The following is a 26672-nucleotide window of genomic DNA, read 5'->3' as shown; positions in this document are numbered from 1 at the left end:
ATGAAAAGTTAATAATCGAAGCTATGTATAATTTATTAAGCATCATTTACACTTTTTATCCACTCTTATTGGTAGTCTATAAAAAATATTATATTGTATGAAAAGTTAATAACCGAAGCTATGTATAATTTACTAAGCATCATTTACACTTTTTACCCACTCTTATTGGTAGTCTATAAAAAATATTGAGAAAACAACTCTATGTAAAGTTATAGATTGTACTCTTAGTTGATTTGTATGTCAATCTATTAGGGGTCAATTGATTGACCGGACTAGTACTGAATGGGGTTATTCAACACTAATATCATCTTTAACCAATGTATAGGATTCATTGATAACTGGACAAGTTGAGATTATTACATTCTTTATGTGGACTTATTTTAGACATTTTAAATAACACGCCGAAATAGAAACACTCAAACCTAATCAAAGCAATCTAAGTCAATCCTATGTATCAAACGTGCCCCCAAATCATCATCAAATCAAAACCTGAACCCTTCTTCTGAACCTATTTTGTAGGTGGATTTTGCGAACTCCTTGCAAAGAAGATCATTTGATTTTTTGAGTTTCAGGGAAGGTAGGTGGGTTGCACAAGCCCTGATTGCACCAAAACACCAAATAAGACTCCAATCTGTCCACTATAATCCTAACCTAGTCTATCCAAAATACAAGTTCTATCCTATCCAAACCACCAAATGAGGCATATTAGGGCGGCGAGGTAACCTTAACTTTGGTAGGAAGTGGTTGTCAATCTCTCCTTTCATACACACATCTTCAATGTACACATAACTTATTTGCTTTAGGAAAGTATCAATAGAGAGATAAAAGACAAGCGGGAGTCCTGTCACAATGCTTGTGGGTCACATAGAAGAGGATGGCGTCGGCAACATACATATCATACTTGGTCCAAATCTTTTTGCTTGCCTTGGTTGGTAAACAGTATCTAGTCAAACTTTGATTATTTGAACATGTGTCCTACAGTTCTCAATATATTAAAATATTACAGAAACACCTATACCATGAATCTTGTAGGTGAAGATCGAAGATCGAAGAGAGAGAGAGAGAGAACCATGCGTGCAAATCCATGCATTGATGATAACGATATGTATATTGGGGCACGTCACCTTATGCGCTTGAAATTTGCAGTTGAACAGAAGTAGTTGAGATGTAGTTGGCCTTTACCCTAGCTAGGGTAAAGAAGATAGTGTTATACCAAAAATGGCAAAAAAACCCTTTCCTCTCATTTAATTCAAACCTAAGCAATCATCTCTCTCTATCTCTCTCTCTTTCTCTCTCTAACTTTGTTCGTGTGCGTCAGTCCAACTTCTTCTCACCTTCCACCACCTTGCTGGAGAAGACTTCATATATACATGTATCAAACATTCTCTCTTCCTTTCTCACCCTTAGTTTGATTATTGACCACTAATTATAATCAAAACACTCCAATTAATTATAATGGAAGATCCTCATCAACAGTATAATCCACCTCCATTAACCTCCCAATCGCTGCCCTTGTCATTACCATTCTTGTCACCGCCGCCACCCCAAAACCCTCCTCCCCTTCCTCCCTATCTCTTCACACCCTCTTCATCCTCCTCATTGATGACCAACCCTCCCGATCTTCTAGACATTGATTGGGTTAGCCTTCTCTCTGGTGGTACTCAAGCGGCAGGCGGGTTTAATCATGATCAGATTAATAGTTTTAAGCCTATGGCTATCATGGACAATAATATTAGTGGCTCTGCTGGGAATACTGGAGCTGATCAGGAAGAAAAGGTGGGTGTTAAAAGGAAAGGTGGGGGTAAAATGAGAAAACCAGCGGCTAGCCGGCCTAGGTTTGCGTTTCAGACTCGAAGTGAGGATGATATTCTTGATGATGGCTACCGCTGGAGAAAATATGGTCAGAAAGCCGTCAAGAACAGTTCATATCCCAGGTTTATTCATTATTTAATTACTTTGCAAATATTTATGAATATGAACACATTGTTTATACCGTACATGTATCAATCTAGAGAACAAATTTTATTTTATTTTATTTAATATTCTAGGGAATTTTTTTTTTTGAAAATGATGAATATTGGTTACTTAGCTGGCTTGTGAATCAAGAGAATCTGAAACATAAACGAATTATCATTTGCATATATTCTTTTTAGTTGCTTAATTTGTCAGAACTTGTGAATTATCTCATATGAACATAGAGAATCAATTTATTTAGTCAAGTTGTTTAGAGAATTTATCAAATATAACAAAAAAATTAACCTTAATTTCAAAATTGTCAGTTTTTATAAAAACTTTCAAATATATCCAAAATTCCACTTAAATAGACACAAATACCCCAAATATATGAATAACTAATTGTTAACTAAAAGACTTCTTGTGCTATAATCAAATGTTGCTCTCACTAATATTTTCTTCTTTTTTTTCGTTTCTTTTCCAAACAAAGAACAAAGGTCTCTCTCAATTTTATATTTTAATAAAATAATCAAAGAAGCCCAGTGATCCTTAAATCTTTCTTCATATATGTAACATAGCACGAAAAAATAAATACGAAAAGGACTTTTTCATAATTCCAAGCTGCCCTTCGAGTATGATATTACATATGGTACTAGCTTTTTACAGTATTGAGAAAAGCGGAAATGTTGAGCAAGACCACAATTAAGGAAATTAACCAACAAAATTCTCATGCTGATTAACTAGGTTTTACCACAAAGAGAGGATTAAGAACATCGAAAAGAATAAACAGATTAAGCACAGAGTAAAATATTGCTGCAAGAATGGCAGCAACAAGAGCTCTGATCACTAAAGTGTTTTGTGGGAACTAGGCGAGAAAGAAAGGTTTATTTATTTATTATTTATTAAAAAATAAAAGTGAGAGAAACATTTGTTTTGCGTTTAGAAAAGAAATGAAAAAAAAGAAAAAAAAAATAGTGAGAGCAACTCTTGATTATTGCACAAAAAGTCTTTTAATTAGTGTAGATGATATCGTTTGTTCAAAAAAAAAAAACACCTAGTTATACATACAAAATAAGGGATTTAATGTCTATATAAGTGGAATTTGGACGTATTTGAAAGTTTTTATAAAAAATGATATTTTTGAAATTAAGAACTAATTTTTTGCTATATTTGATAAATACCTTCATCATCCTCATTAAATTATATAAAAAATTAAAAAAATAAATACCCAATTGTTTACATGACTCGGGTTTGTCTATAGAAAAACTTTTTCTAAGCCTGACCCGAGAAGGAAATTTAGTACGTGAATATTAGCCATTTGGACTCAGAAATTATGATCATATAATTCTGCCAAAAAGTATATTGTTAGCAGAAAATACAATTATAACAAAGCATTTTTCCCACAAAAAAAAGAGAGCTCCCAAATCATTTAAAATGCTAATATTAATACAAATTTGTTTAGGGAAATTAAACTAATTTACCATAAAGAAGAAACCATTGAACCTAGTCATATATATAGACCTTACGTATTCTAGCTAGCAACCTTTGAGGTGTTTAGCTAGCAATTTGAATCCCAAAACTCCCGTAGTTGTTTGGTTATCTGTATTATATGGGATATAACCCTCCAAATATATAAATGTGTGACAATATATACGAACCGAATGATTCAGAATTGTATATTTTAGTTTAATTAATTTTTTCTCCATCTAAGCACAATGCTACTATCAGGGCATTTACTCAATTATTAGTTAGTGTTCTTCATTCCATTGTGTCGAGTTTAAAATATCTCCTCTATGTTTCATTTTAAACATATGGTCATTACTTATGTATTGTAGGAGCTACTACCGCTGCACACATCACACATGCAATGTGAAAAAACAGGTTCAGAGGCTGTCTAAAGACACGAGCATTGTCATGACAACGTATGAAGGAATCCACAATCATCCTTGCGAGAAACTCATGGAAACCCTAACTCCTCTACTGAAGCAAATGCAATTCCTCTCTAGGTTCTAATTAACAAGGTCACTATATATCATCTTTCATTGGCATTTGTACTTATATATTAACCTTTGTGCACAACGTAGGGAGAGATTTGTAGTTCAAAAGTGGGTTAAGAAAGTCTACCCTGCACCCGAGTCATGTGTTCGAGACCCATTCTCTTAATATCTTCTTCTAAAAAAAAAAAAAAATTGTACACGTTAACTGTGACTATGTGATAAGAAAAAGAAATTAAATATAAAAATTAATGTACCAAAATCTATGTTAGTATATGTTATGCATTAAGCTTTAATCGTTTATATATTTTGTTACTATATATATGTTTAGACTCCTTCTTTTATTCTTGATTTTTAAATGATATGCTCATGAATTGTATTCCACTCGTAACTGGGAGGTCTCAAGTTAAAGTTTCATGAATGACGAGTTTAAAACCTAATTATAACTTGAGTATTGGCAAGTTGTAAAAAAAATACAATACAAAAGAAACGATAGGATTTTGGTTGTCAATGGGACATAAAGCCAAGGCTAAATGATCCCAACTATATTAGCAATCAAATGAGATTGACAAGATCGAGGAGCTTGCTAAAAAAAGAATGGACCTAAACCCAAATGAGTCAATTCATCAACAACAAAATTCATTTTTTGATAAATAATATGCCGAATTTCAAAGAACCAACTATGGTGTATAAAATCATGACAATTTAAAACCAAACTTCCAAAGGTTGATTATCAAGTTTAGCATTTAGAATCAAGTCTACATCAAGGGCAGAATTAGATTCAACCAAAATCTTCTTAAGTTCCTTATTCTACGCAAGTTGCAAAACAACCCCAAATAGGGCCAATTCGAGCCGGGTCCACATGTCTTTTTTTTTGGTTTTTTTTTCCTTTTCTTCTTTAGCTTTCTCGAATCTCGATCGTTCCAGGAGATGTTGGACCACCACTTTCTCTTACAATGAGACCAAGACCAATATCGGTGACCTCGTCATTTACCCAAAGCTTGATTTCCTGCGATTCTTGTCATTTCTGAGCCACAAGATCGGAATCTTGTCGAGGAAGTTCGCTATTTTCCTATCCTCGCTGGAGACCCGCTAGCGAATCCCCATCACTAGCAAGGTCAACTTTAGCACGATTTCTCACACTGGATCGCCGTTGTTACTCCGCCTCACCTCGGCACCTCAAGACTACAGCTGCCTGACCCATGTGTGTCCAGTTTTGACTAAGACCTTGACCAACCACCATTCCGTGCTTGTCTTGAGCCTCTGCTACTGCATCCTTATGAACCTACCGCCCATATCGTCATTGCATAGTGCCTATTTGAAGCCTGTATTCAACACTCGTTGCTTTCTTCCGTCACATCTTTTCCATTCAGCCCAGAACCTGCATCGACGAACACTGTGCCAGGTGGATTGTGGGATTTAATCAATGGTGGAGATTAAATCTCCACATATTGAACGGTAGATACGGTCTGGGCCAGGGCCCCGTTTTCTTAGCAATTTGGACCCACCCCGCCCCGTTTTAGATTTATACAAATTAGACCCGCCCCTTCACTACTACAAAAGTGGCTTATTGTGTCGGTGGCTAGTGTCAGTTTTATATAAAATAATGGCAGAAAAGACATTTCTGACACCCTTCTTACATGGTGTCGAAATTACCATCGGGTATAGGTGACATAAACTGTCTACGTCGCTTATAACCAACATAGACTGTTAATGTCACTTATAACCGACATAGCTTGTAATCTTTTTAAATGGTGGTGTCTTATAAAAAGAAAATTGTGTCACTTTTTACTGACATAAAGTTATTGTCGCATGAAATACTTTATTTGGCATTTTCATCCGACACCATTTGTTTTAAATATTTTCAAACTTCCTGTCAGTGGGCAGGTTAAGGTCAGTCTCATCTGACTGATAGTGTATCCAATATTTGGGTAAGATTTTCTTGCTAGTTTTGCAACAAAACTAGGTAAGGTGATGTCGGTTTTAACCAACATCGTCGAATTTTGAAACTTTGAATCCCTACTTAAAGCCTATCTCTTTCTTCCCTTCACGCCATTCTTCTTTGCGCCGTTGGTCCTTTCCCATTCTCCTTGTCCTTCCCTCAGCTCTCTCTCTCTCTCTCTCTCTCTCTCTCAAGGGGATATCTTCAGCACTCCCCATTCCATATGTTTTTAGCCCTTTTCCATATGATTTTAGCAATGTGGTTGATGAAGACACATGGTTGAAAATGAACAAAGGTTTCATAGCTGACCTTGATTACCTTCAAATGACTCCCCACCAAGTGATGAAGCTTCTCTCAGTCTAATTTTCATCTATTTTTCTTCCGTTTCCCTGACCTTTGTTTTTCTATTTATTGCTTAAGTTCTATGTGTTGTTTTGACTTATCAAATTTTTCTAGGTCTTAATTGAGAACTATAAGCAGGATGTCCAGAATTTGAAGAGACAACTAAACGATCAATTAATTTGATCAAGAAAGAACTAAACTACAAAAAGAAGCAAAGCTAATTAGAGAAATCCCTCATAGGCTTTTGAATGTGCAACAACTTGCAAAGGCTTTGATGTGGATGTGTTATCAAAGACTCAGGTATAGCTATTTTTCAAATCGGGCTCTCTGAAGTTTATTTGGTGTTATCAATTTAGTTACAATATAGTTATCTAGACAGAGCTTTATATATGATGAAAAATCTTTGACGGCAATCAAGCATAAGTGAAATTGGCACAAGCTTGCAGCCAACTTGCCTTGTGTTTGCAACCCCACTGTGGAGCACATCAGATTCAATTGATGAAAAATGGGCAATTCAATTGATATAGTTGAAGAAAAATTTGACAAAAAGAAAAAAGAATAGAAAGAAAAAGTGATTGAAACGTGATGAGAATCAAGGAGAGAGAAAGGGAGAGAAAGGCTGATGTAGGAACTAAGAACCTTTTAGATATGGATTTTTAATCACTAAAGGTTAAGACCGACAATAGGTTTGATATTTTAATTGTTTAATTGTTACTTGATGTCGGTCAGGACTGCCATCATGTCAGAATTTAATATCACTTCTAACCGACATAATGTTCGATATCACTGACTAACCGATGTCAATACCCTTTTTGTGATGCTAGCAATGGTGTCGATTCCCCTATCTGACATTGCACGATTTGATGTTGGATTTTTACCAAAAATCCGACAGTAATTGGGGTTTCTTGTCAGTTTTTACACCACCAGTGATAGCCTTTTTTGTAGTAATGCGTACCTGTCTCGACCCGCTTGTACCCGCCCCTACCTATGGGTCCAAGATCCGTTTGCCCACCCCTAACCCCAAATTTCAGCAATTAGAATCTCACATCGACAGACGTTGGCACAAAAACCCGCAATCTCTTGCTTTGGAGAATTTCTGAAGACACTGCGAACGTCAATAAAACTAGCCCTTTACAACACCTGCCGACATTAAGTTTTACCTAGCTCTATGGAGGAGGTTCTTAACAATAAAAGGCATGGGTTCGTGGAGGCTTGAGCAAGGAAACTCCATTAGCCTCAAACCTTTCTTTCAAGAAGGCAGTAATTAACAACATACATAGCATCCAGTGGGACAAAATCCTGTTCAAAAAGACTCCTGTTCCTCAAGTGCCAAAGGACACCACACCATATATATTACTATTTAAGCGGACCGGACCTCAGGCAACCGAGCCCAATGTTTTGTGGTTTTCAATGAATTAACTTCTGATAAATTTTTGTGGCTCTCTCACTATTTAGAGAGCTTGGCACCCAACATTATATATTTATGCAAAATACAGATGTTTAATCTTAAAGAAAAGGAAGGAACACAAGTATCAGAAAAACCAAATTCTATATATTTATGCATAATATACCGATACATGTATAAGTACAGTACAAACTTCACAGACAACTACAGTTGTCTGTGATTCAAATTAATCTTAGACATGGCTCTTGATCGAAGAGCTATATTTGTCTTGATCATCATAATACTTGGACCACAGCATAACCCCTCCATACTTGGGAGAGTCCTTAATTGCTGGAAGCACATTAGAAATGAGATCATTCACAGGAATGAATCCACTTCCAGCAGCATCAGGAGCAGCTGGCAGTCCTAGGAATATCTTGGTCGCCTGAATGTCCGAAATCCACTGCTTCCATGCATTTTCAAGGTTGCTAAGATCGGAGGAGTATTGGCAAGGAGGGTTATTGTAGAATTGCACCCAAACATTGTCGAAAAGGCCCGTCATTAGGGCACCTCCAACCCAAGCATCAGGGAAAGGGCACTGAGGAGCTGCAGTTAAGTAAACTTTTTTCCCCTTTTTGCTATAAGCAGAGAGGAACCTTGCTAGGTCATCCCAATGTAGGGGTGTTCCTCCCTCGATATCGAAATCAATTCCATCTAAAACAGCGGCACCGAGTGGGCGAGATGAAGAGGTTCCCCCCAAGAAATTGTTCCACAAATAAGTTGCTACCTGCCTAGCATCCTCTTTAGAGGTAAGGTAGTAGCTCCCCGCTCCTCCTCCGATGGAAAGAATGACCTTGATACCTTTCGATTGGCATGATTTAATGTCGGAGCTCAGACCAGTGCAGCCATTCGTGTACGGATCACAGTGCCCGGCTAGGTTGATCATGGGGATCTGGCCATTGCCAAAAGTTGGAAGGAAAGCTATGATAACGTACTCATAGTTGCCTGTGGCACAAGTTTCCTCTAATGTACCCTCATTCCCATTTTGTCCCCAGTAAATGGCAATGCCTGCAGCTTCAGCTCCAAATTGTATTGAAAGGTTTACTGAAATGAGGAGTGCTAATGAAATTGCTAACTTTGGTAGTGCCATTCTGCACTAGAAAATTTGCTTAGCTAGCTCCAATGTTTTTCTTGTTACTGCTTGCTTCTAGTATTTAGAGAAAACATTGTCTATTTATAAGAGAAATTTGACTCCATAGTGATTGCAACACCTTGTGCTTTTGTGGAAGAGTGCGTGGCTGATAAGTCACTTATTACCATTGTATCAAATTACAATATTGCGGATTAACGCAGACGGCATATATTAGATTAGAGTTAATCTCACATATTTGCGGCATCATATGTATGTAACATCTGCTTGTGCTTAATGGTACCCGAGTAATGTTTTTGGTTAGACTAGACTTTTCTTGTCAGACAAATATTTATATTGGTGAAGTATGAATTTAACGACACTAATAAAAATTCAGTCACGGTGTTGCTAGACACCTTGTCAAGAAAATATTTCTCAGTTTTCGGTCTGTTCTATATGTCTCTTTGTGATGTAAATGGTTGTGGATTAAGGCAAACGGATGCTTCAAAAAATAAAATAAATGTCCAAATAATCCAATATCGCCTGCAAATTTGTTACATTGTACCGTTTCCAGGAATACTATTCTGTCTCGACGTTGTGGAAATAATGTCAAATTTTAAAATCTAATCTCTCTCTTTTGAAGCAAATGCAATTCCTCTCTAGGTCGTAATTAACAAGTTTTCTATATATGATATTTCCATTTGGCATTTGCACTTATGGAGGGATTTTCGGCAGCGGAACTTGAACTTAGGTCTTGATTTAGCGAAGAGAATGATACTTACCAACTCAATCAATCCTCGTTGACCACATAATCCAATATTGCCTATACATAACATCCCATGTACTTTTTCCACGAATACATTTGATTTTTTATTTTTTTTAGTTGATATTGTGAGAATGAAATACAACTTTCTCACGCCTTTCATGTTTTGTGACGAGGTATTGAAACAGATGTCACACTCTCTATTTACCATTGGCAGAAGTGCTCACCAAACCAAACCTTCGCCTTGTAAAAGGAATAACCCTTCCGCCGGTCGTGTGACTTTGACATGCCAATCTTTAACACCATATCACTCGTCTCTTCTCTCCACGCCTGTTTTGTTTTTTAGAGTGAAGAAATTCATGTGGATTCAATATTATATTATCATGAATTTGTCATTCCTTAACAAAGGTTGAATGGTAACATTTTGTTTTTTAAAGACTGAAACGATCCCGAATGGTCAAAATCTATTGTATATCATGACTTTATCATGGCAAAGCTATGAATCACTCATGACGTTGTTCTCTATCTAAAAATGTATCATGGGCCCAATTTAAGACTCGAACACCAACTAGACAAATGCCCACTACATCATTTTGTCTCCCTACAGTCCATCTCTTTCGATTTATTTTGCTATTTGTACTACATCATGGAATATTTATCACACAATAGTAAGTCCAAAAAGAGAATTTGCATAGGGAATATTTAGCATGCGTATCAAATTCACTCTCTTCGATACTTCTTTAGGAATTCGAATATGTTGCGCAATTATTACTAAAGTGGACGAATATGTCACAGCATGTTCCGATTGGATTGTATTCTGATGTTTTCAAGATAAATTGATAGGGTAATGCTAGGGATACTAAATTTAAAAATTAAATTTGCAAACTAAATGATTTGGCACCAATAGGAATGAGCACGTTTATCAACGTTTAAGTAATAAATTAATCATTAACTTTCATTTTTTTAGTTTTCAAAATTTAATTTACAAATTTAATCTCCCTAGTATTATCCTAAGTTAATCAAATCGTAAGAAACAAAGAAGAAAATGTCTGGTGTAGCATACATGCTGCATTTGACCTGACTCACAGCAATGATCAGTCTTAACGTACCTCAATCAAATGGACAAATATTACCATTAGAAAAAAAAAAAAAAAAAAAAAACCAAAAAGCATCCATGTTATCCAATCACGGATGTCCAAATAAGGAATATATAATCCCAACACGTATATGATTATAATTAAGGTAATTGTGGGAAAACCACAAATTAATTAAGCAATGCACCTCCTATATATAACCCCAAGTGAAATTCTAAATCTCAATTAGCAAGGCCGCAAGGCTTGTCTAAATCAATCTATACTCTTTTGTTCATCTTTGTTTTCTTTGGCTAATCTCTTGGTTTGTTTAATTTCTTCATCTCCACCTTTGAAATGTCGGGGTTGGTGGACAAGGCCAAAAACTATGTCGCAGAAAAGATAGCAAATGTGCCGAAGCCTGATGCAAGTCTCACCGGTGTTGATTTCAAGAAAGTGAGTTTTGACTCTGCGGATTACATTGCAAAGGTCGCTGTGAACAATCCCTACCCACATCCTATCCCCATCTGCGAGATCAAATACACCCTCAAAAGCATTGGCAAGTTAGTTTTCACCTCTCACCTTTACATATATTTTTTTTTCAGTACTAGTGATTTTTTGAAATCAACGAATGTGATCAAAACCGAAACCTCTTTATGAAGTTGTAAATTTTCCAATTCTACAAATCAAACCAACTAGGGGATTTCGGTTTTGAAATATGAGATCACAATCGAACCCTAAATTTATCAAAAAATAAGATCAAAGCCGAAACTCTGTTGAAATGAGCTTGGATTTGAAACTGGACATTCTTTCGAGTAAAGTTGTACATGAGTCTTGAGTTTGATCCGCACATTCAAAATTTAAGGGTAGATAGGCTTACAGAAAATTGTAAAATGATTATTATATGATTTAGGAAAGGAACTTCCGCATACCCACTTTTTCTTCGTTTTCATGCATGCCTTTATTTATTTCGAGATTTTAGATTGAATAAATCAAAAGAGACTTGATAGACTTGTGTAGAAGGAGAAAAAAGTGCGGGAAATCTTTTTTCTTGATTTGAAATTGTCCATCCAAACATTTGGTTGATGTATATTGATTTTTTTTTCTTCTGATTTGTATGTATACATGTGAATTAGTGTTATTGCATCTGGGAACATGCCAGACCCTGGCTCGATAAAGGCAAGTGGCACAACTGTATTAGAGGTGCCGGTGAAGGTGCCGCACAGTATTATTGTGACATTGGTAAAGGACATTGCCACGGATTGGGACATCGACTATGAATTGGATTTGGGTCTCATCATTGACCTTCCTCTAGTTGGGAACATTACCATACCACTCAATAGGAAGGGCGAAATCAAGCTTCCCACCTTATCTGAAGTCATTTGGGGTTCAAAGGATGAAGCTGCAAACGAGGAAGCTTTAAAACAGGCTTCCAAAGAGACTAAAAAGGAGACTTCAAAGTAGATATGACTTGATTAAAAAGCGAGAAAAGTTGAAAGTCGAAATCTCGTCATAAATGTAAGAGCACATAGTTTATCTTAAGAAAAAGAAAGGTGAAAATCGAATTCTTGTCCTGAATGGTTGAATATGTAAGAGCAGTTTGGTTAATTATGTTATGTGCTTAGGTTTGAGATTAAAAAGAATTTTGATTTAATTTGTACCGTGTGGATGAGCATTTTCTTCCCGGCATTGAATTGGTTAATTTCATGCGGTACCCTTTCATCTTTTCCTTGTAATTTTGCTTCAGATGTACTTTTTGTTTTCTATTCATGCATTTATCTTTTTACTTCGTGATTCTAAGTCTTCTTATTATTTAAAACTAAGTGATTTTCATACTCTTTTTTACCTTTAGATAGGATTTCTTTGTTAATTCTATTATTTCATCTCTTTCATCCAATAACTAGAAAGAAGGCTTAGAATACAAATAAATTAAAGAGGATGCAGTAATTCATAGTTGATAAATATAAAATCATCTCCAGCTTGCTACTTTTCTATTGGTGGTGATGCTCTAAGCGACTTGTTATACTTTTGTGCGCAAACGGAAGCGAATTCTAACAAAGTACCAATATAAACATCGTAGGTGAAAGCTAAAACAAACAATCTCAAACTAACACAAGAGATTTATGTGGTTTGGCATAAAGCCTACATCCACGAGCGAAGCACGACGAGGAATTTCACTAAACAAATGGAGATTACAAAAGAGTATTTAAACTCTCACAATCCAAATCCCCAAATTACAAACCCTAAACCAAACGAGTAGAGAACTCAAACAAACGAAGAAGATTCTCCCATATTGCTCTCTAACTCTCAAACTCACAAATTGACTCTCACTAAATTGCCACACGAATGAGCCGCACAAAATACACTAACCCTAAGCACCTATTTATAGTGCATAGGACTTAGGTTACAATAAGAATCTTAATAGGAAGTAAATACAAATCCTAATCAAATAGGTAATTAACAAAATCTCTCCACCAAAGAAACCAACTAAGAAGTCAAAATCCAAACCCAAATAGGACACCAAAACCAAATAGGTACACAAACCTAATTTTTGCATCATTCTAATTTTGAGTCGTAAAACTCAGCAATCTCCACCTCGGCGAGAAATTAGCAAATTTCCAAATCAAATACAAACTTCATATTTGGTATACCAAAATACAAACGCAAACATGCACCAAATTCTTTTGAAACTGATCTCCACCTAGAATCAAAAAATCCAAAAGTCTTCAAATTTGAAATTTCCTCCAACACCATGCACCAAATTCTTTTGAAACTGATCTCCACCTAGAATCAAAAAATCCAAAAGTCTTCAAATTTGAAATTTCCTCCAACACCTTCTCCAATAAATTCCATTATGGAAACTAACAAATACGAAACAAAATCCAAGCAAAAGCTTGAACAGACAAACAAAAAATGCGAATTGCACTCCACCCAAAGAGCTTGATACCAAGCTCCACCTTTTTACATAACCTTTAGAGGAGTTCAGAACAACGATCTTTTGCAATGTTTGCATCAACACTAGCAAAAGACTTATCAAACGGCTTCTTTTTGCCCTTGAGTTTAGGGCAATCTACTTTCGAATGACCTTCCTTATAACAATAGCTACAAGTGTTCTTTCCAAGTTTGCTCCTTTCCTTAATCCTTCCTTGAACTACCAAAGCTCCATCTTGTGTGTCAGACACTTTATTCTTTAGCTCTTTAGAATTCAAAGCGACTTTAATATCTTCCAAACTAAGACTTTCTCTACCAAATGGCATGGCATCGACAAAGTGTTCATACGAAGGAGATGAAGAACACAACAAAGTTATCGCATAATCCTCATCACTGATTTGGTCGTCCACACTTTTCAAATCCATCATAAGTTTATTGAATTCATCAACATGCTTATGAATTCACGTACATTCATCCATACGAAGAGTATCAAACTTTTCTTCAAATACAACCGTTTAGGAAGGGATTTGGTCATAAACAAGCTCTCCAATTTTAGCCACAATTCCGGTGCATATTTGATGTTACCAACTTCACACAAGATTTCATTTGATAAAATCAGAATGATTGCTCCAAGTGCCCGCTCCATAACATCTTCTTTTTCTTCATTAGTCCATGAATTCAGCAAAGCCTTCACACCCTTTGGCGTTTTTAAAGGCCCTTGTTGAACTAACAAAGCACACATCTTCAATTGCCAAATACCAAAGTCATTGCTGCCGAACTTTTCAATATCAACTTTCACTGACGACATAGAAGGCTTCATAGTGACTGCCAAGCAAAGCCCAATCCAAAACCTAGGCTCTGATACCACTTAGGGGGCGTTTGTTTGCCCTCATTAAGTTGGACTGGACTAGCTATTAGTCCAATACTGTGTTTGTTCCATGCTGGGACTAACATTAATGAGACTAAAGGGGACTAGCATGGACAAAACCCTTCACTAAGAGGTCTTAGCGAGACCCCCCAATAACCATGGGACTAGCTAAGACTATCCTCTCTTTCTCGTCCTCATCATGCTCAAGACCACTCCCGACAGACTCCTCGTCATCTCCGGTCACTTAGATCAATCATTAACTTTCCGACTCTCTTTTAGATCCATTTCACAACCAACTTTCATATAAAATATACCAAATTGAAGCTAGGAGTGACAAGATTACGATTTTATCTGAATCGAGGCCAAAATGTGGTCGAATGTGGCTGGAAAATGGCCTGGAAGTCTCGGCCTGTTTGGGCTTCTTCAAATCCATGACAGATTCAAGCATTCAAAGCTAAGATCTCGGTCCAGGGATGGTGAAGAATTTTTTGGCGATGCTAACTTCATCCAATTTAACTAGGGTTGGCCGGAAAACACATCGGGAAACCTGCAACTCGTCGGGAAAATTGGAGCCGTGAGGTTCCATTCGAACAACGCATAGCTAGAGAGGGAGGGAGGACAGAGAAATAGAGACTGGAATCAATAAGGAGTTTGACCAGGAATGAGAAAGAGACATGAATTGAGAGGTCTAAGAGGAAAAAAAGAGGGAGAGGTTGGGACGATGAGAGAAGAGGAAAAGAGTGGGATGGAAATGGTAGGAAAAGATGAAGAAAAAGATAAGATCATAATAAAATATTAATAATTTATATATTAAATAATATAATATTAGAATTTGTTATTACCCAGCTTCTTAGTCCAATACTGCACCAAACGCTTTACTAAGTTAGTCCAGTTTAGTCTAGTCTAAGCCAGTCCAGCTTAGTCCTTGAAGCTAATCCAGTCCGAGATAGTCCGGTGCAACAAACGCCCCCTTATTGTACTTTTATGCGCAGGTGAAAGCTAAAACAAAGAATCTCAAACTAACACAAGAGATTTACGTGGTTTGGCGTAAAGCCTACGTCCACGAGCGAAGCATGACGAGGAATTTCACTAAACAAATGAAGATTACAAAAGAGTATTTAAACTCTCACAACCCAAATCCCACAAATTACAAACCCTAAACCAAATGAGTAGAGAACTCAAACAAACGGAGAAGATTCTCCCAAATTGCTCTCTAACTCACAAACTCACAAATTGACTCTCACTAAATTGCCACACAAATGAGCTACACAAAATACAGTAACCCTAAGCTCCTATTTATAGCAGTACATAGGATTTAGGTTACAATAAGAATCCTAATAGGAAGTAAATACAAATACAAATCCTAATCAAATAGGTAATTAACAAAATCTCTCCACCAAGGAAACCAACTAAGAAGTCAAAATCCAAAACCAAATAGGACACCAAAACCAAATAAGTAACACAAACCTAATTTTGAGCTGTAAAACTCAACAATGTGACTAATTCAGAGTTCATATTTTTGGTTTATTCATCTTTATCTGCTTATTGTTTTGGTTGTAGTCAATCCCTACAAACCAATCGACAAGAGAAAGAAAAGCGAGAAAAATAAGATGTTTTATTTGATGCTCCCATCAAGACTTATCTTTCATTTTGCATTTTCTTAATAATTTTTTTTTAACAAACGATATTATTTACATAAGAAAAAGAACAGTGAGTTGAGCCTCACAATAGTCCATTATAATGTGATTCAAATTCACCTTTGACGAAAATCAAACCTAGGACCTCTCACTAACAAATGAAGAGGAATATCACTAGATTATAGTACTAAATAGCATAATGTCCTTATAATGAGAAGCAAAACAAGAGTGGGTAAAACTTTAAGTTGAAGTCTCACTATAAGAAAAAATAACACGGTTGTAATTGGTTGAATCATTAACAGAATTGTCAATTCAAAATTGTTAGAAAAAGCATGACATACTAAAAACTACTTTAACATCTTATTCTAATACCAATTTTAGCAAATTTAATTACTTTTTCAACTAAACTAAACTCTAATACGGACTTATACTTCGATGATCATTCCATTTCTTCAGCTTCGCAATTAAGTAATTCTTCGAAAACCAACGTTTATAGAAGTCATGATAGCTTAAGTCTCAACAAATAGCTTCCACAGATGGACGAGGTATTCACGCCTGCAAAATTTTTCTAGTAGGATAGAAAACTATAATCACAATTACTTTTAGTTGAATCAATTGGTGTCGTTGTTTTTAGTTATAAAAAGGGAATCGAAAACTTAATCTATCGTGCTGGTGACTCATTAATTCACGATATCTGACCATTTTAATTAACTAATCAAAAGCGATCACTATTTTTTTTTTTTTTTAAATTCATACGCTATCACTTACTTTAAGAGATGGGGAAATAAGCCTCCGAATGAGCAAACCATAATTATTTGGTTCGAATTCGCTTTAACGAGAATTGAACCTAAGACTCTCTCACTTACAAGTGAAAAAATACTAGGGTCTGGTAGTATTAAGTGATCACTATTTTTTTTATTTTTGTCCGGCATAAATGTTACTCAACTAAGCCCTTGTATAATGCGAGCACAAGCATAGAAAGGTAAATTAATATCATTCTTTTTCCTAATGGTATGAAAGAATAAATTGATTGTCATTGGATATTCGGTAATAGTAATAAAGATAATAACGAATGGAAAGATATGAACGGCTTGGATTTGCATCAACAACCAATTTTTGTTTGAAAAGAAGTTTCTATGGAAACAATTATTTATTTCTATTTTTAGGGTACTTTCATCTAATTTTTTCTAAACCTTAATCACTTATAAATAATAAAAAATACCATTGAAATTTCGTAATACATAGAGTAAATTATTATCATTAAAAAAAGAAACCATAATTAGGGCTTCTGTTTGTGTGCCACTCTCCACCGTCGAGAATCTTGAGATGTGGAAAACAGAGAGAAAAAAGAGACAACATAACCCTAACTTTTAGTATGCAAGTGTAACTGTGTAAGCATAAATTTTTATCTGTTTTTTTGTTTTTTCAGTCGACCGAAAAAAATATCTAGTCTTTTCACCGGGTCCTTTGTTTCTTGGAGGCAGATTTGGGTGTCCATCTCATCCTCTTCGGTTTGTGCGCTCAGAATTAAACCACGTTAATATTTTATATTTTTATTATTTTTTATCTTATTATCACTATAAAAATATTAATATAAAATATTAATATGACTTAACCATGACCGCACAAAATATGAGGAGATGGGAAGGGCATCAAACAAGAGAGCAGACAATCTACCTTCTTGTTTCTTTTGGATTTTGAAATTATAGGAATCTTCACATCATAATTGTTCATTATATATCATGCGGTGAGTTTTTATCAGGTACTATTTATGTTTTAAATAAAAAAATTCAAATGATTTATAACCACACGATACACGATTAAAGGTTAAGATGTGAGAATCCCTTGGATCCCACAATTTGGATCCGGATCAGATCCAAATCCGTTTCTTTCCTGCATCAAGCGGACACGTACATCCTCAGTTGTCCTCAACTACCGACCTCCTTGACACGCGTCACAAACCTAGTAAACAGACCACCACCTCCCTATAAATATATCTGAGAAATCCTCAAGCGATCAATAAGCCTGCAAGTCTTGAAATCTCTCTTGGATTCGATTAAAAATCTTTCATTTTTTGGTTGTAGGTTTGCGTTTGAAAAATGGCCGAGCAAGGTTTCATGGATAAGGCCAAGAACTTTGTCACAGATAAGATATCAAATGTGGCGAAACCAGAAGCAGAAGTCACAGATGTTGATTTCAAGAAGATGGGCTTGAGCCATGTGGAGTACCTTTCCAAGGTTTCCGTGACCAATCCCTACAGCCATTCCATCCCCATCTGTGATATCAAATACACCCTCAAAAGCGTTAACAGGTTCCATTTCTCACTTTTTAACACTGCTCAATTGGGTTCTTGGCGTTAATTAGGTCATGTTGTTTTTACGAAGTTCCGCTTTCGTGCATATATTTTTTGCTGTGTCAAATTTGATCCTTGTAATTTGCGAATTGTATCCGAGGACATACATTTTAACATCTGTTGATTTCTTGTGCTAAATCCGTTAAGTTTGCCCTAACATTTACTTTTGACCATTTCGTCGCAAGAAATTAACAGAAATGGACAAATGTCCTCGGGTTGGAACAGTACGTAGTTTGCAAATTTCCTCGGGTGAGAAGAGTTTACAAACTACGTGAATCAAACTTGATGCAATTGAAAAGTCATTTGTGTTGCAGTTCTCTTTAAGTAGAAAGTTTTAGGTACGATTGAGTTTGATACTGGATTAACAGTCATTGTGTGATTTAGTTTAATCTCCATCCAGTGTTGTTTTATAAAAAATAAAAGTTCAGGTGGTGGATTGATATTGTGTGTAGGACCTTCCTTTTTCGTCCTGGCGCAAACCCCTTTCCCATTAATTTAGACTAGCTTAAACTATCGCTTTTTTTTCTTTTTTTTTTTTTTTCAAAATAAAATAAAACTTGTGGATTTAATTGAAAGTACATGGATGATAGTGAAAACTTTGTGAATCTTAGAGGGACCAGAAAAGCGTTTTGACCTTCTTTTTTTTTCCCTCAATTTGTAGTTTGATTTTGTGTATATTTGCAGGGAGATTGCATCGGGGACTATACCGGACCCTGGATCACTAAAGGCAAGTGACATAACTGTGCTGGAGGTGCTATTGAAGGTGCCACATAGCATATTGGTGACATTGGCAAAGGATCTGGGTGCAGATTGGGACTTTGACTATGAGTTGGACATAGGCCTCACCATTGACCTTCCTGTCATCGGCAACTTCACCATACCACTCAACAAGAAGGGAGAGGTCAAGCTTCCCACCCTCTTCTAATCACCATGTCTTTTCAGATGCAGTAACTTTTGCTATTTTGTATTTTGTATTCTGTTGTTTGTTGATATATGTATGACTTCATTATGGAATGGATGAGGAATTAGGGTGGTGCTAATGATGTTTTGATATTTAATTATGTTTACCATATTAACGGTGGGAATAAAGTTGAAAGTAAATTCTATGTCGGGAAAAGAAATGAACTTGCATATAATTATAAATAATTATATATGTTATTATTTATATTGCTAATTAATGTTACAGTGAAATTTTAACTGTTTTGAAATCTAACTGGTAGAAGTCAAGGGGAATAAAGTAGCTTTATGTGTGTTCTTGCATTTGTTCTTTCTATCTCTGTAAGATGATATAATTTTACACAAAATTATCTCGACTCATAGGTTGTGCTATAATTTCATTTCTCATGTTTTAAACATTGCAATATTATATCTCAACTTAGGAATTTGTTATAATGTCATATTTTCGTTAGTGATTCCATCAAATTAATCGTTAAGTGATGATTTAGCAAATAAAGGGTCTATATATTTACTGATGTGGTAGTCAACTGTGCCATTAAAAAAATATATATATCATTTAAAACAATAATTTTTTGGGAGTTTTAATGAAAAGGGCTTTGGGCAAACAAATATTTAACCAAGAACCATCTCAAAATGCTGTTTAACCAAAATGGTTCAAAGTTTAATAAAAAACCATCCAAAACTATTGTCCACGAGTTAAACTTACAAGCCTAACCTGCTACAAATCTACATTCTGTAAATATCCTTAAATGATTCGATATTGTCCTGACTATTCACCAACCTCAACCCAGCACGAAATTGTCATAATAACTCTATGTCTTCCTATCAAATCGAATTCCTTCATTTCAAAAACAACAAAATCAAAGTTCAAATCAAAGTTGAAAAAGGAAGTATTCATCGAAACAAAACTGCCGAAACAAGTTCAAAGAAGTTTAATGGTAGAAACAAGTGAAAAAAGTGTGGAAAAAAAAAAACCAAAATATAACTGTTTCTGGAGAACCCAAAACATAACACTGTTTCAAGAAAAAAAAAATCAAATATAGTATTTGTTTTGTCTGTGTACAAACAAACACTGTATCTGGAAAGAAAACAACCAAAATTCAGAAACAGTGACTTAAATTTCAAAAACAGTAACTTAAATTCTAGAAATAGTGACTTAGATTCCAGAAACAGTCTATGTTTTAACCTTTGACTGTTTCTTTTCTTTCATGCATCAAGTGATTATACTTAAGAAATATGGTGCTTATTTTACTTTGAATCCAAATACAGTGAATTTTACTATTTCTTTTCTAACTTACATTTAAGAAACAAAGTGTCTATTTCATTTGGATTCAGAAACAGTGACTTAGATTCTAGAAACAGTATTACTTAAAATCCAAAAACAGTTTATTTTTACAATTCAGAAACTGTGATCCGTCGTTATTATTGAATAGCATGCAGATCTCAAATTTATTTTATAGAGAAATAAACGATGAACTCCACTGACAAAGAAAAATTGAAAAACAATACCTCGAATACACTATGAATAATAACGACTATCACATTTCAATGAAATAATACAAAATATAAATTAAATAGCATGAAGATCTATATTTTTGTTTCAAAGAAAAAGAAGAAGGTCTGCAAAACAATGATGAACTCCATTAACGACAAAAATTTGGAACTCAACCTAAGAAATTTAGGGATAAAATTAATAAATCATAATTTATTATAATTAGGACATTTTTAATTGAACTACTTTAATATGGACCTTGTACTAATTATTAAACAAAACTCATAACATGATTTTTTATTAAAACTAAAACTTTTTAAGTCATTTTCATTAATTTTTCTTAATTTTTTATGTCAAAAATTAAATTAAAAAAAGTGGGCCCCATCCCCGTCAAAACACAAAACCCACTGTCTTCTCCGACCTACCCTCCGCCTTCGCTGACCTCCCATCTCACCGCCTTCACGTACGGTAAGCTGGGAGCCAGCTTCTTCTCTTGCATTACTATCCAAATCCTTGCACTCTTCCACCATTCTCTCCCACGCCTCCGTTAAACGAAACCTTAAATTCAAACTGAAACCAAACCCTTAATTGAAACCCTTCTTCTCTCCCACTCCACTCTTAGATTCAATCCCAAATCCAACACCAACCCAATCCCCAAACTCTCCCTCAAGCCCTCTACGCCACTCTCACTACAAACCCCCAAACCCGAATCCCCAAAACCCATCTCATCCTCGAATTCCTTGAAGTAGGTATCGGTGTTTTCTAGGTATTTGAGATCAACGGCCGCGACAGGAGGTGGAGTTCAAGGTCTTCTGAGAAAACCCGATGCAAAGCAGGGAAAAAAGAAGGAAACTTATCAAAAACTTCATGGTGGTCCATGGAGAAAGCTTGAGATTTTGGGTGAATTTCAAGAAATTAAATTGTGCAGTGGGTTTTTTTTTTTTTTTTATGGTTAAGGTTTTGCTTAGCTAATTCCACTCTTTTTCAATGACAGATTTAGTGTAAGGCAGGTCAATATCTGCAGTGGGGTTTTGGGGAGGTCGGAGACTAAGAGGGGAGATCGGCGATGGTGGATTGCAGTCGGAGAAGACAATGGATTTTGTGAATTTGAAGAGAGTGGGGCCCACTCTTTTTTATTTATTTTTTGACACATAAAAATTTTAATTTTTTAAATGATTTATTTATTTATTTATAATGGCATGAGTTGGCTGCCACGCTAGCAAATATATGGGTCCTCTAATTTGCCAAATCATTACTTAACTACCAATTTGACGGAATCATTAATGGAGATCTGACATTGCAAAGAATTCATAATTTGAGGTATGGCATTGTAATATTTAAAATATGAGAGATAAGATTGTTGTGTGATCCATAATTGAGGTAGTTTTGTATAATTCACATTTTTTTTCTTTTTTTGAGATGAAAAAAAAGGCAATTTTATCAATAGGGTCACTTTTTTTTTTCGAACTCTAGTTTACTTGTGACATCCCACATCGCCCAGGGGAGTGATCCTTAAATGTATATTCTCATCTCTACCTAGCACGAGGCCTTTTGGGAGCTCACTGGCTTTGGGTTCCGTAGGAACTTCGAAGTTAAGCAAGAAAGGGGCTAGAGCAATCCCATGATGGGTGACCCACTGGGAAGTTGCTCGTGAGTTCCCAAAAACAAAACCGTGAGGGCATGGTCGGGGCCCAAAGCGGACAATATCGTGCTACGGTGGTGGAGCGGGCCCGGGAAGTGGTCCACCCCGGGCCGGGATGTGACAATTTGGTATCAGAGCCTAACCCTGGTCGCGTGTGTGCTGACGAGGACGTCGGGCCCCTAAGGGGGGTGGATCGTGACATCCCACATCGCTCAGGGAGTGATCCTTAAATGTATATTCTCATCCCCACCTAGCACGAGGCCTTTTGGGAGCTCACTGGCTTCGGGTTCCGTAGGAACTCCGAAGTTAAGCGAGTAGCGCGCGAGAGCATTCCCAGGATGGGTGACCCATCGGGAAGTTCTCGTGTGAGTTCCCAAAAACAAAACCGTGAGGGCATGGTCGGGGCCCAAAGCGGACAATATCGTGATACGGTGGTGGAGCGGGCCCGAGAAGTGGTCCGCCCCGGGCCGAGATGTGACATTACTACTACACTCGCAATGTCCACATCATTTCTTTTGTCGCATTGTCGTGTTTTTAATTAGTCTAATACTTTAACTTGTGGACAAGGCGATAACTATTTCGTTTTTGTTTTTTGTTTTTTTTGTTTTTTTTTTTAAATTTTGTGTTTTGTATTTTAAAAAAAAAATAATATTATCTACATTAAAAAGAAATAGATGGATTAGCCTTATAATGGGGTTGGTAATAGTGTAGTTTAAATTTACATTTGACGAAAATCAAACTTAAGACCTTTCACTTACAAGTAAAGAGGAAGACCGTTTGACACACGCCGACCCAGAAAGTTCACTTGGACCCTAAATCGAGCTGTGCTGGCCGACACCTAGAAGGTGACGAAGCTATAAAATGTGATAGTGTATAAAAAGTGAATAAATTTGAATCTAAAAGTGTCTAAGTACCAGAGTGCGCTACGAGTGGGAGCGAACCCATTTCACACGCAATGTCAGAGCATAAGTAAGGTACAATAATGTGGGTAAGAATCATACTCTTAGAAATATCCATCAATACTAAGATTCGCCACAGATTCTTGTCGATACAAACTCAGCAGCTAAAACCTGGAGGGCACCAAACAGAAGGTGTGAGTAAGCAATAAAACCAAGCTTCCCAAAGTTATTACCTCTCTAAAAGTAATGCCCCTAAATGTAAAACCCGTATCATTTTCCATAAGACAGTACCACATATATACATATATCCAAACCATACTCAGAAATGATCAAAACCACGGTTTGCCATCAACTCCACCATACATTAATAAGTAGGCCAAATGAACTAAATCAATACAAAGTGATATATTAGTCAAAGTCATCTAAAATGACATGTACAACTTATCCATATCTCATCAATCATGACTAGCATATAAGTCGGAGTCACCTATAGTGACCTGTACGACTTATCCATATCTCATCAATCCTGGCTAGCCAATAGCTCAATAAGTATACCTGCACACGAGTCGGAGCCACCTAAAGTGGTCTGTACGACAGGACTGGGTGTAAATAAATACGCTCAAGTGCTACGATCACGTGAAGACTGGGCGAATAATCCCGGGTCACCTACGAGTCGGAACCACCTAAAGTGGTCTGTACGACAGGACTGTGCACCTACCTTGAATCCAAGGTGAGCGTAAGGTGCGGGAGGTGAACATCACGTGAAGGACTGTGCCCTGGCCACGGGCGGGAGCACTAACACCGGGGTGCAGGTTTATGAGCTCTCAATGCATCTCAATATAGCATGTGGAACTCATGGCAACCAGTACGACAGTATCGAAGTTGCCTAACACATAATTGTAGTCATGCTATAACTCAATCGATTCAACTAATACCATAAACTCACCTGAGTGTCTTGAGTTCACCTTTGCACTCGAAAGCATTCCCAATAATTATATGCACGTAATATACATATGAATATACCATGATGCAATCTAATACTCAACTATGTCGTAGCATTTTCAATTATAAACAATACAGTGAGAAGTGTACAATCAATAACGCCCTACTCCCAAACTACTTATTTTCAGGGATAATTATCTATGACAACCCAATTAACACTAATTTAACTAACTAATTCATAAAACTAAAACTTGCCTTTACCAATTTCCTTTGCATTACTCAATTTCCCAAGCAAGGCTTTTGTCTCAAATATTTTATGGCTGCATCTAACTTCTCGTTAGACTGCCTACGTACCCTAAACAGGGATCAAGCCATTCGTAGTTCATATAGTACATCAAGCATTCACAATAATTATATATGAAAGTAATATACCTAATCAATTTAAAAGTGTCGATAGAACTCTCAACAATATGTATGATAAAAAGGAAAATATCCACTTACCTGGAGTCCACGCTATGATTCTCTAGCGCACACATCGAGGCGTCCTGAATGATTGGTCCCTGTGACCAATTATCAAATCACATCTCAGAACTCTTATTCGAAGAATACGTAATTCACATAAAACACAACCTCAACGACATTCTAAAATAGTTTGGGACCCATTGACCACAAGTCAACCGTCGATCAAAGATCGACGGTAGGGTTTACAACCCTGTATAACTTGACTCGGAAGATCCGCATATCAGATTTCCAATCCGCAACTCCCAACGATCCACAATATGTTTCTAGAATAACATATTAAAATTTCATTACGATCCAACGGTCAGATCTCCGCCAATTGCCTAAAACAAGTGGCCGTGAACATTTATTTTACTAACTTACAAATCTAATTCAGGAAGATCCGTAAGTCGGATTCCCGATCCATAAATTCCTATGATCTTTAAATATTACGTATTATAATGTATCCAATATTGGTGACGATCCAACGGTCGGATCGTCGATTCACATTTTTATTAAGTAACGTATCGTAACGAATTTAGGTTCCAACTATCAACCTACGTTATTCAAATGACAAAACTGAATTCAAGACATTTGACATAGCCTAAAAATAGCATTGGCGGCCCACTGGCCACGCGCCGCCGCACGCGCCGCCGCGGGTGGCGGTCGGCCGCCCCGACTCGCCGGAAAATCCAACTATTTCCAAAAATTCTCAAACTTCACAGAAATGAAGATCTCAGTGAGTGGAGCAACTTTCATACCTGCCACGAAGTCCAAAAGTGGACGGAAGATGGTCAATTTTGCCCACAAAACTGGCAGGTGCCTAAAACTTTCCGACGTCGATTCGTCGTCTACGGTGGTCCAACGGGGTCAAGGTTGGTTGCGTTTTTCTCCTGGGATGATGGGCTACAAAGCCCAAGTGGTGGCATCGGCCATCGCTTTGCCGATTTGCCGGAAAATCGAAAAGGGTGGCCGGAGCACCATTGATTTTCGTCAACTTTCGTGGCCTCAAACCGCCACATACCATGGTTAATCAAGATGGTTCTTGGATGGGTTTTGTAGAGGGGAATGAGAGCTTCAAGATGGTGGTGGTGGCATCGAAAAAATCCAACGGAGTTGGCCGGAATCGGCCTTGGAAAATGGACTCGCGGTGGTGCGGGTATGGGTGCACGGGAAGCTTTCCCCCCCTTTTTTTTTTTTTTTTTTTTCTTTTCTTTTCTTCTTTCTTTCTGATTGGCTGCAAGCTTCACTTCTCTCTTCTAATTGGTTCCTTGTCCCTTTAATTTAATTGGTCCACTAATCCCACAAGGTGGGAATTCAAATATTTAAATAACCAATTTCAAACGTCCATAAGTATACCGTTATAATCCGGACTCGCAAACGGTTTTCGCCTATACGTTCGTATCAATGAGTATTACGAGGATATGCTAAAAGAATAAGTCTCACATCTCTCAAGTCGATGGTCAATAAAAGTCAAAGTCCTTGCCTCTAGGGTAATTTCGTAAATTCACGCTTTTAAAATAAAATAAAAACGTAAAATTTGGAACGGGTTGTTACACCGTTCATTATCGAGAGTTTTTCTCAAATTTATGATATTCCAGAATCTTTCAAGGATGACCGTTCATGATCTCTTTTATCCTATAACTTCTATTGTGTACTTTAACATACAATAGTTATCAAATAATGCCCTTGGTTGAATTTTTCCTCAATTTTTATGCACGTATACTCATTTGAAAAACTTGTGTGGTGAAAGTCTGCCTCATTTGAATGATCGAACTAACAGTTTAACTGTTGAAACTAAAAGGACGAAAATGCAATGACAAAAATTACTAGGATAAACGTGAAACTCAAGTAAATCATATATTTTTTTCATTAC

General features: G+C 36.5%; 4 protein-coding genes across 4 annotated transcripts; 3 read left to right on the top strand and 1 right to left on the bottom strand.

Annotated features, from left to right (window-relative positions):
• Positions 1-1288: 1288 nt before the first annotated feature.
• Positions 1289-4221, top strand: LOC103933182 (probable WRKY transcription factor 24). The gene is made up of 2 exons (XM_009342845.3): positions 1289-1934; positions 3789-4221. Exons 1-2 carry the CDS (start codon positions 1456-1458, stop codon positions 3964-3966), a joined length of 657 nt encoding a protein of 218 aa, XP_009341120.2. The 5' UTR covers positions 1289-1455; the 3' UTR covers positions 3967-4221.
• A 3647-nt stretch (positions 4222-7868) lies between these two features.
• On the bottom strand, positions 7869-8800 carry LOC103933197 (hevamine-A-like). The gene has a single exon (XM_009342859.2). The coding sequence runs from the start codon at positions 8763-8765 to the stop codon at positions 7869-7871; it is 897 nt and encodes a 298-aa protein (XP_009341134.2). The 5' UTR covers positions 8766-8800.
• Positions 8801-10474: 1674 nt separating this feature from the next.
• On the top strand, positions 10475-12309 carry LOC103933183 (desiccation protectant protein Lea14 homolog). The gene is made up of 2 exons (XM_009342846.3): positions 10475-11140; positions 11714-12309. Exons 1-2 carry the CDS (start codon positions 10935-10937, stop codon positions 12039-12041), a joined length of 534 nt encoding a protein of 177 aa, XP_009341121.2. The 5' UTR covers positions 10475-10934; the 3' UTR covers positions 12042-12309.
• Positions 12310-18026: 5717 nt separating this feature from the next.
• Positions 18027-19472, top strand: LOC103933186 (desiccation protectant protein Lea14 homolog). Its single transcript, XM_009342848.3, has 2 exons — positions 18027-18324; positions 19051-19472. Exons 1-2 carry the CDS (start codon positions 18113-18115, stop codon positions 19289-19291), a joined length of 453 nt encoding a protein of 150 aa, XP_009341123.2. The 5' UTR covers positions 18027-18112; the 3' UTR covers positions 19292-19472.
• Positions 19473-26672: the final 7200 nt, after the last annotated feature.

This window comes from the organism of the source record quoted next, unplaced genomic scaffold (assembly GCF_019419815.1).
Source record: "Pyrus x bretschneideri cultivar Hongxiangsu unplaced genomic scaffold, Pyrus_bretschneideri_v1 Contig40, whole genome shotgun sequence".
NCBI lineage: Eukaryota > Viridiplantae > Streptophyta > Magnoliopsida > Rosales > Rosaceae > Pyrus > Pyrus x bretschneideri.
Note: the sequence above shows the minus strand (reverse complement) of the source record. Positions and strands in the feature narration are given on the sequence as shown.

What these genes read in the sequence shown, in the direction of transcription:
- LOC103933186 (XM_009342848.3), top strand. Translation starts at nt 18,113, where the DNA reads ATGGCCGAGCAAGGTTTCATGGATAAGGCCAAGAACTTTGTCACAGAT. An exon ending in ACCCTCAAAAGCGTTAACAG is followed by an intron (nt 18,325 to 19,050) that starts GTTCCATTTCTC and finishes GTATATTTGCAG; the next exon opens with GGAGATTGCATCGGGGACTA.
- LOC103933197 (XM_009342859.2), bottom strand. Translation starts at nt 8,765, where the DNA reads ATGGCACTACCAAAGTTAGCAATTTCATTAGCACTCCTCATTTCAGTA.
- LOC103933182 (XM_009342845.3), top strand. Translation starts at nt 1,456, where the DNA reads ATGGAAGATCCTCATCAACAGTATAATCCACCTCCATTAACCTCCCAA. An exon ending in AAGAACAGTTCATATCCCAG is followed by an intron (nt 1,935 to 3,788) that starts GTTTATTCATTA and finishes TATGTATTGTAG; the next exon opens with GAGCTACTACCGCTGCACAC.
- LOC103933183 (XM_009342846.3), top strand. Translation starts at nt 10,935, where the DNA reads ATGTCGGGGTTGGTGGACAAGGCCAAAAACTATGTCGCAGAAAAGATA. An exon ending in ACCCTCAAAAGCATTGGCAA is followed by an intron (nt 11,141 to 11,713) that starts GTTAGTTTTCAC and finishes CATGTGAATTAG; the next exon opens with TGTTATTGCATCTGGGAACA.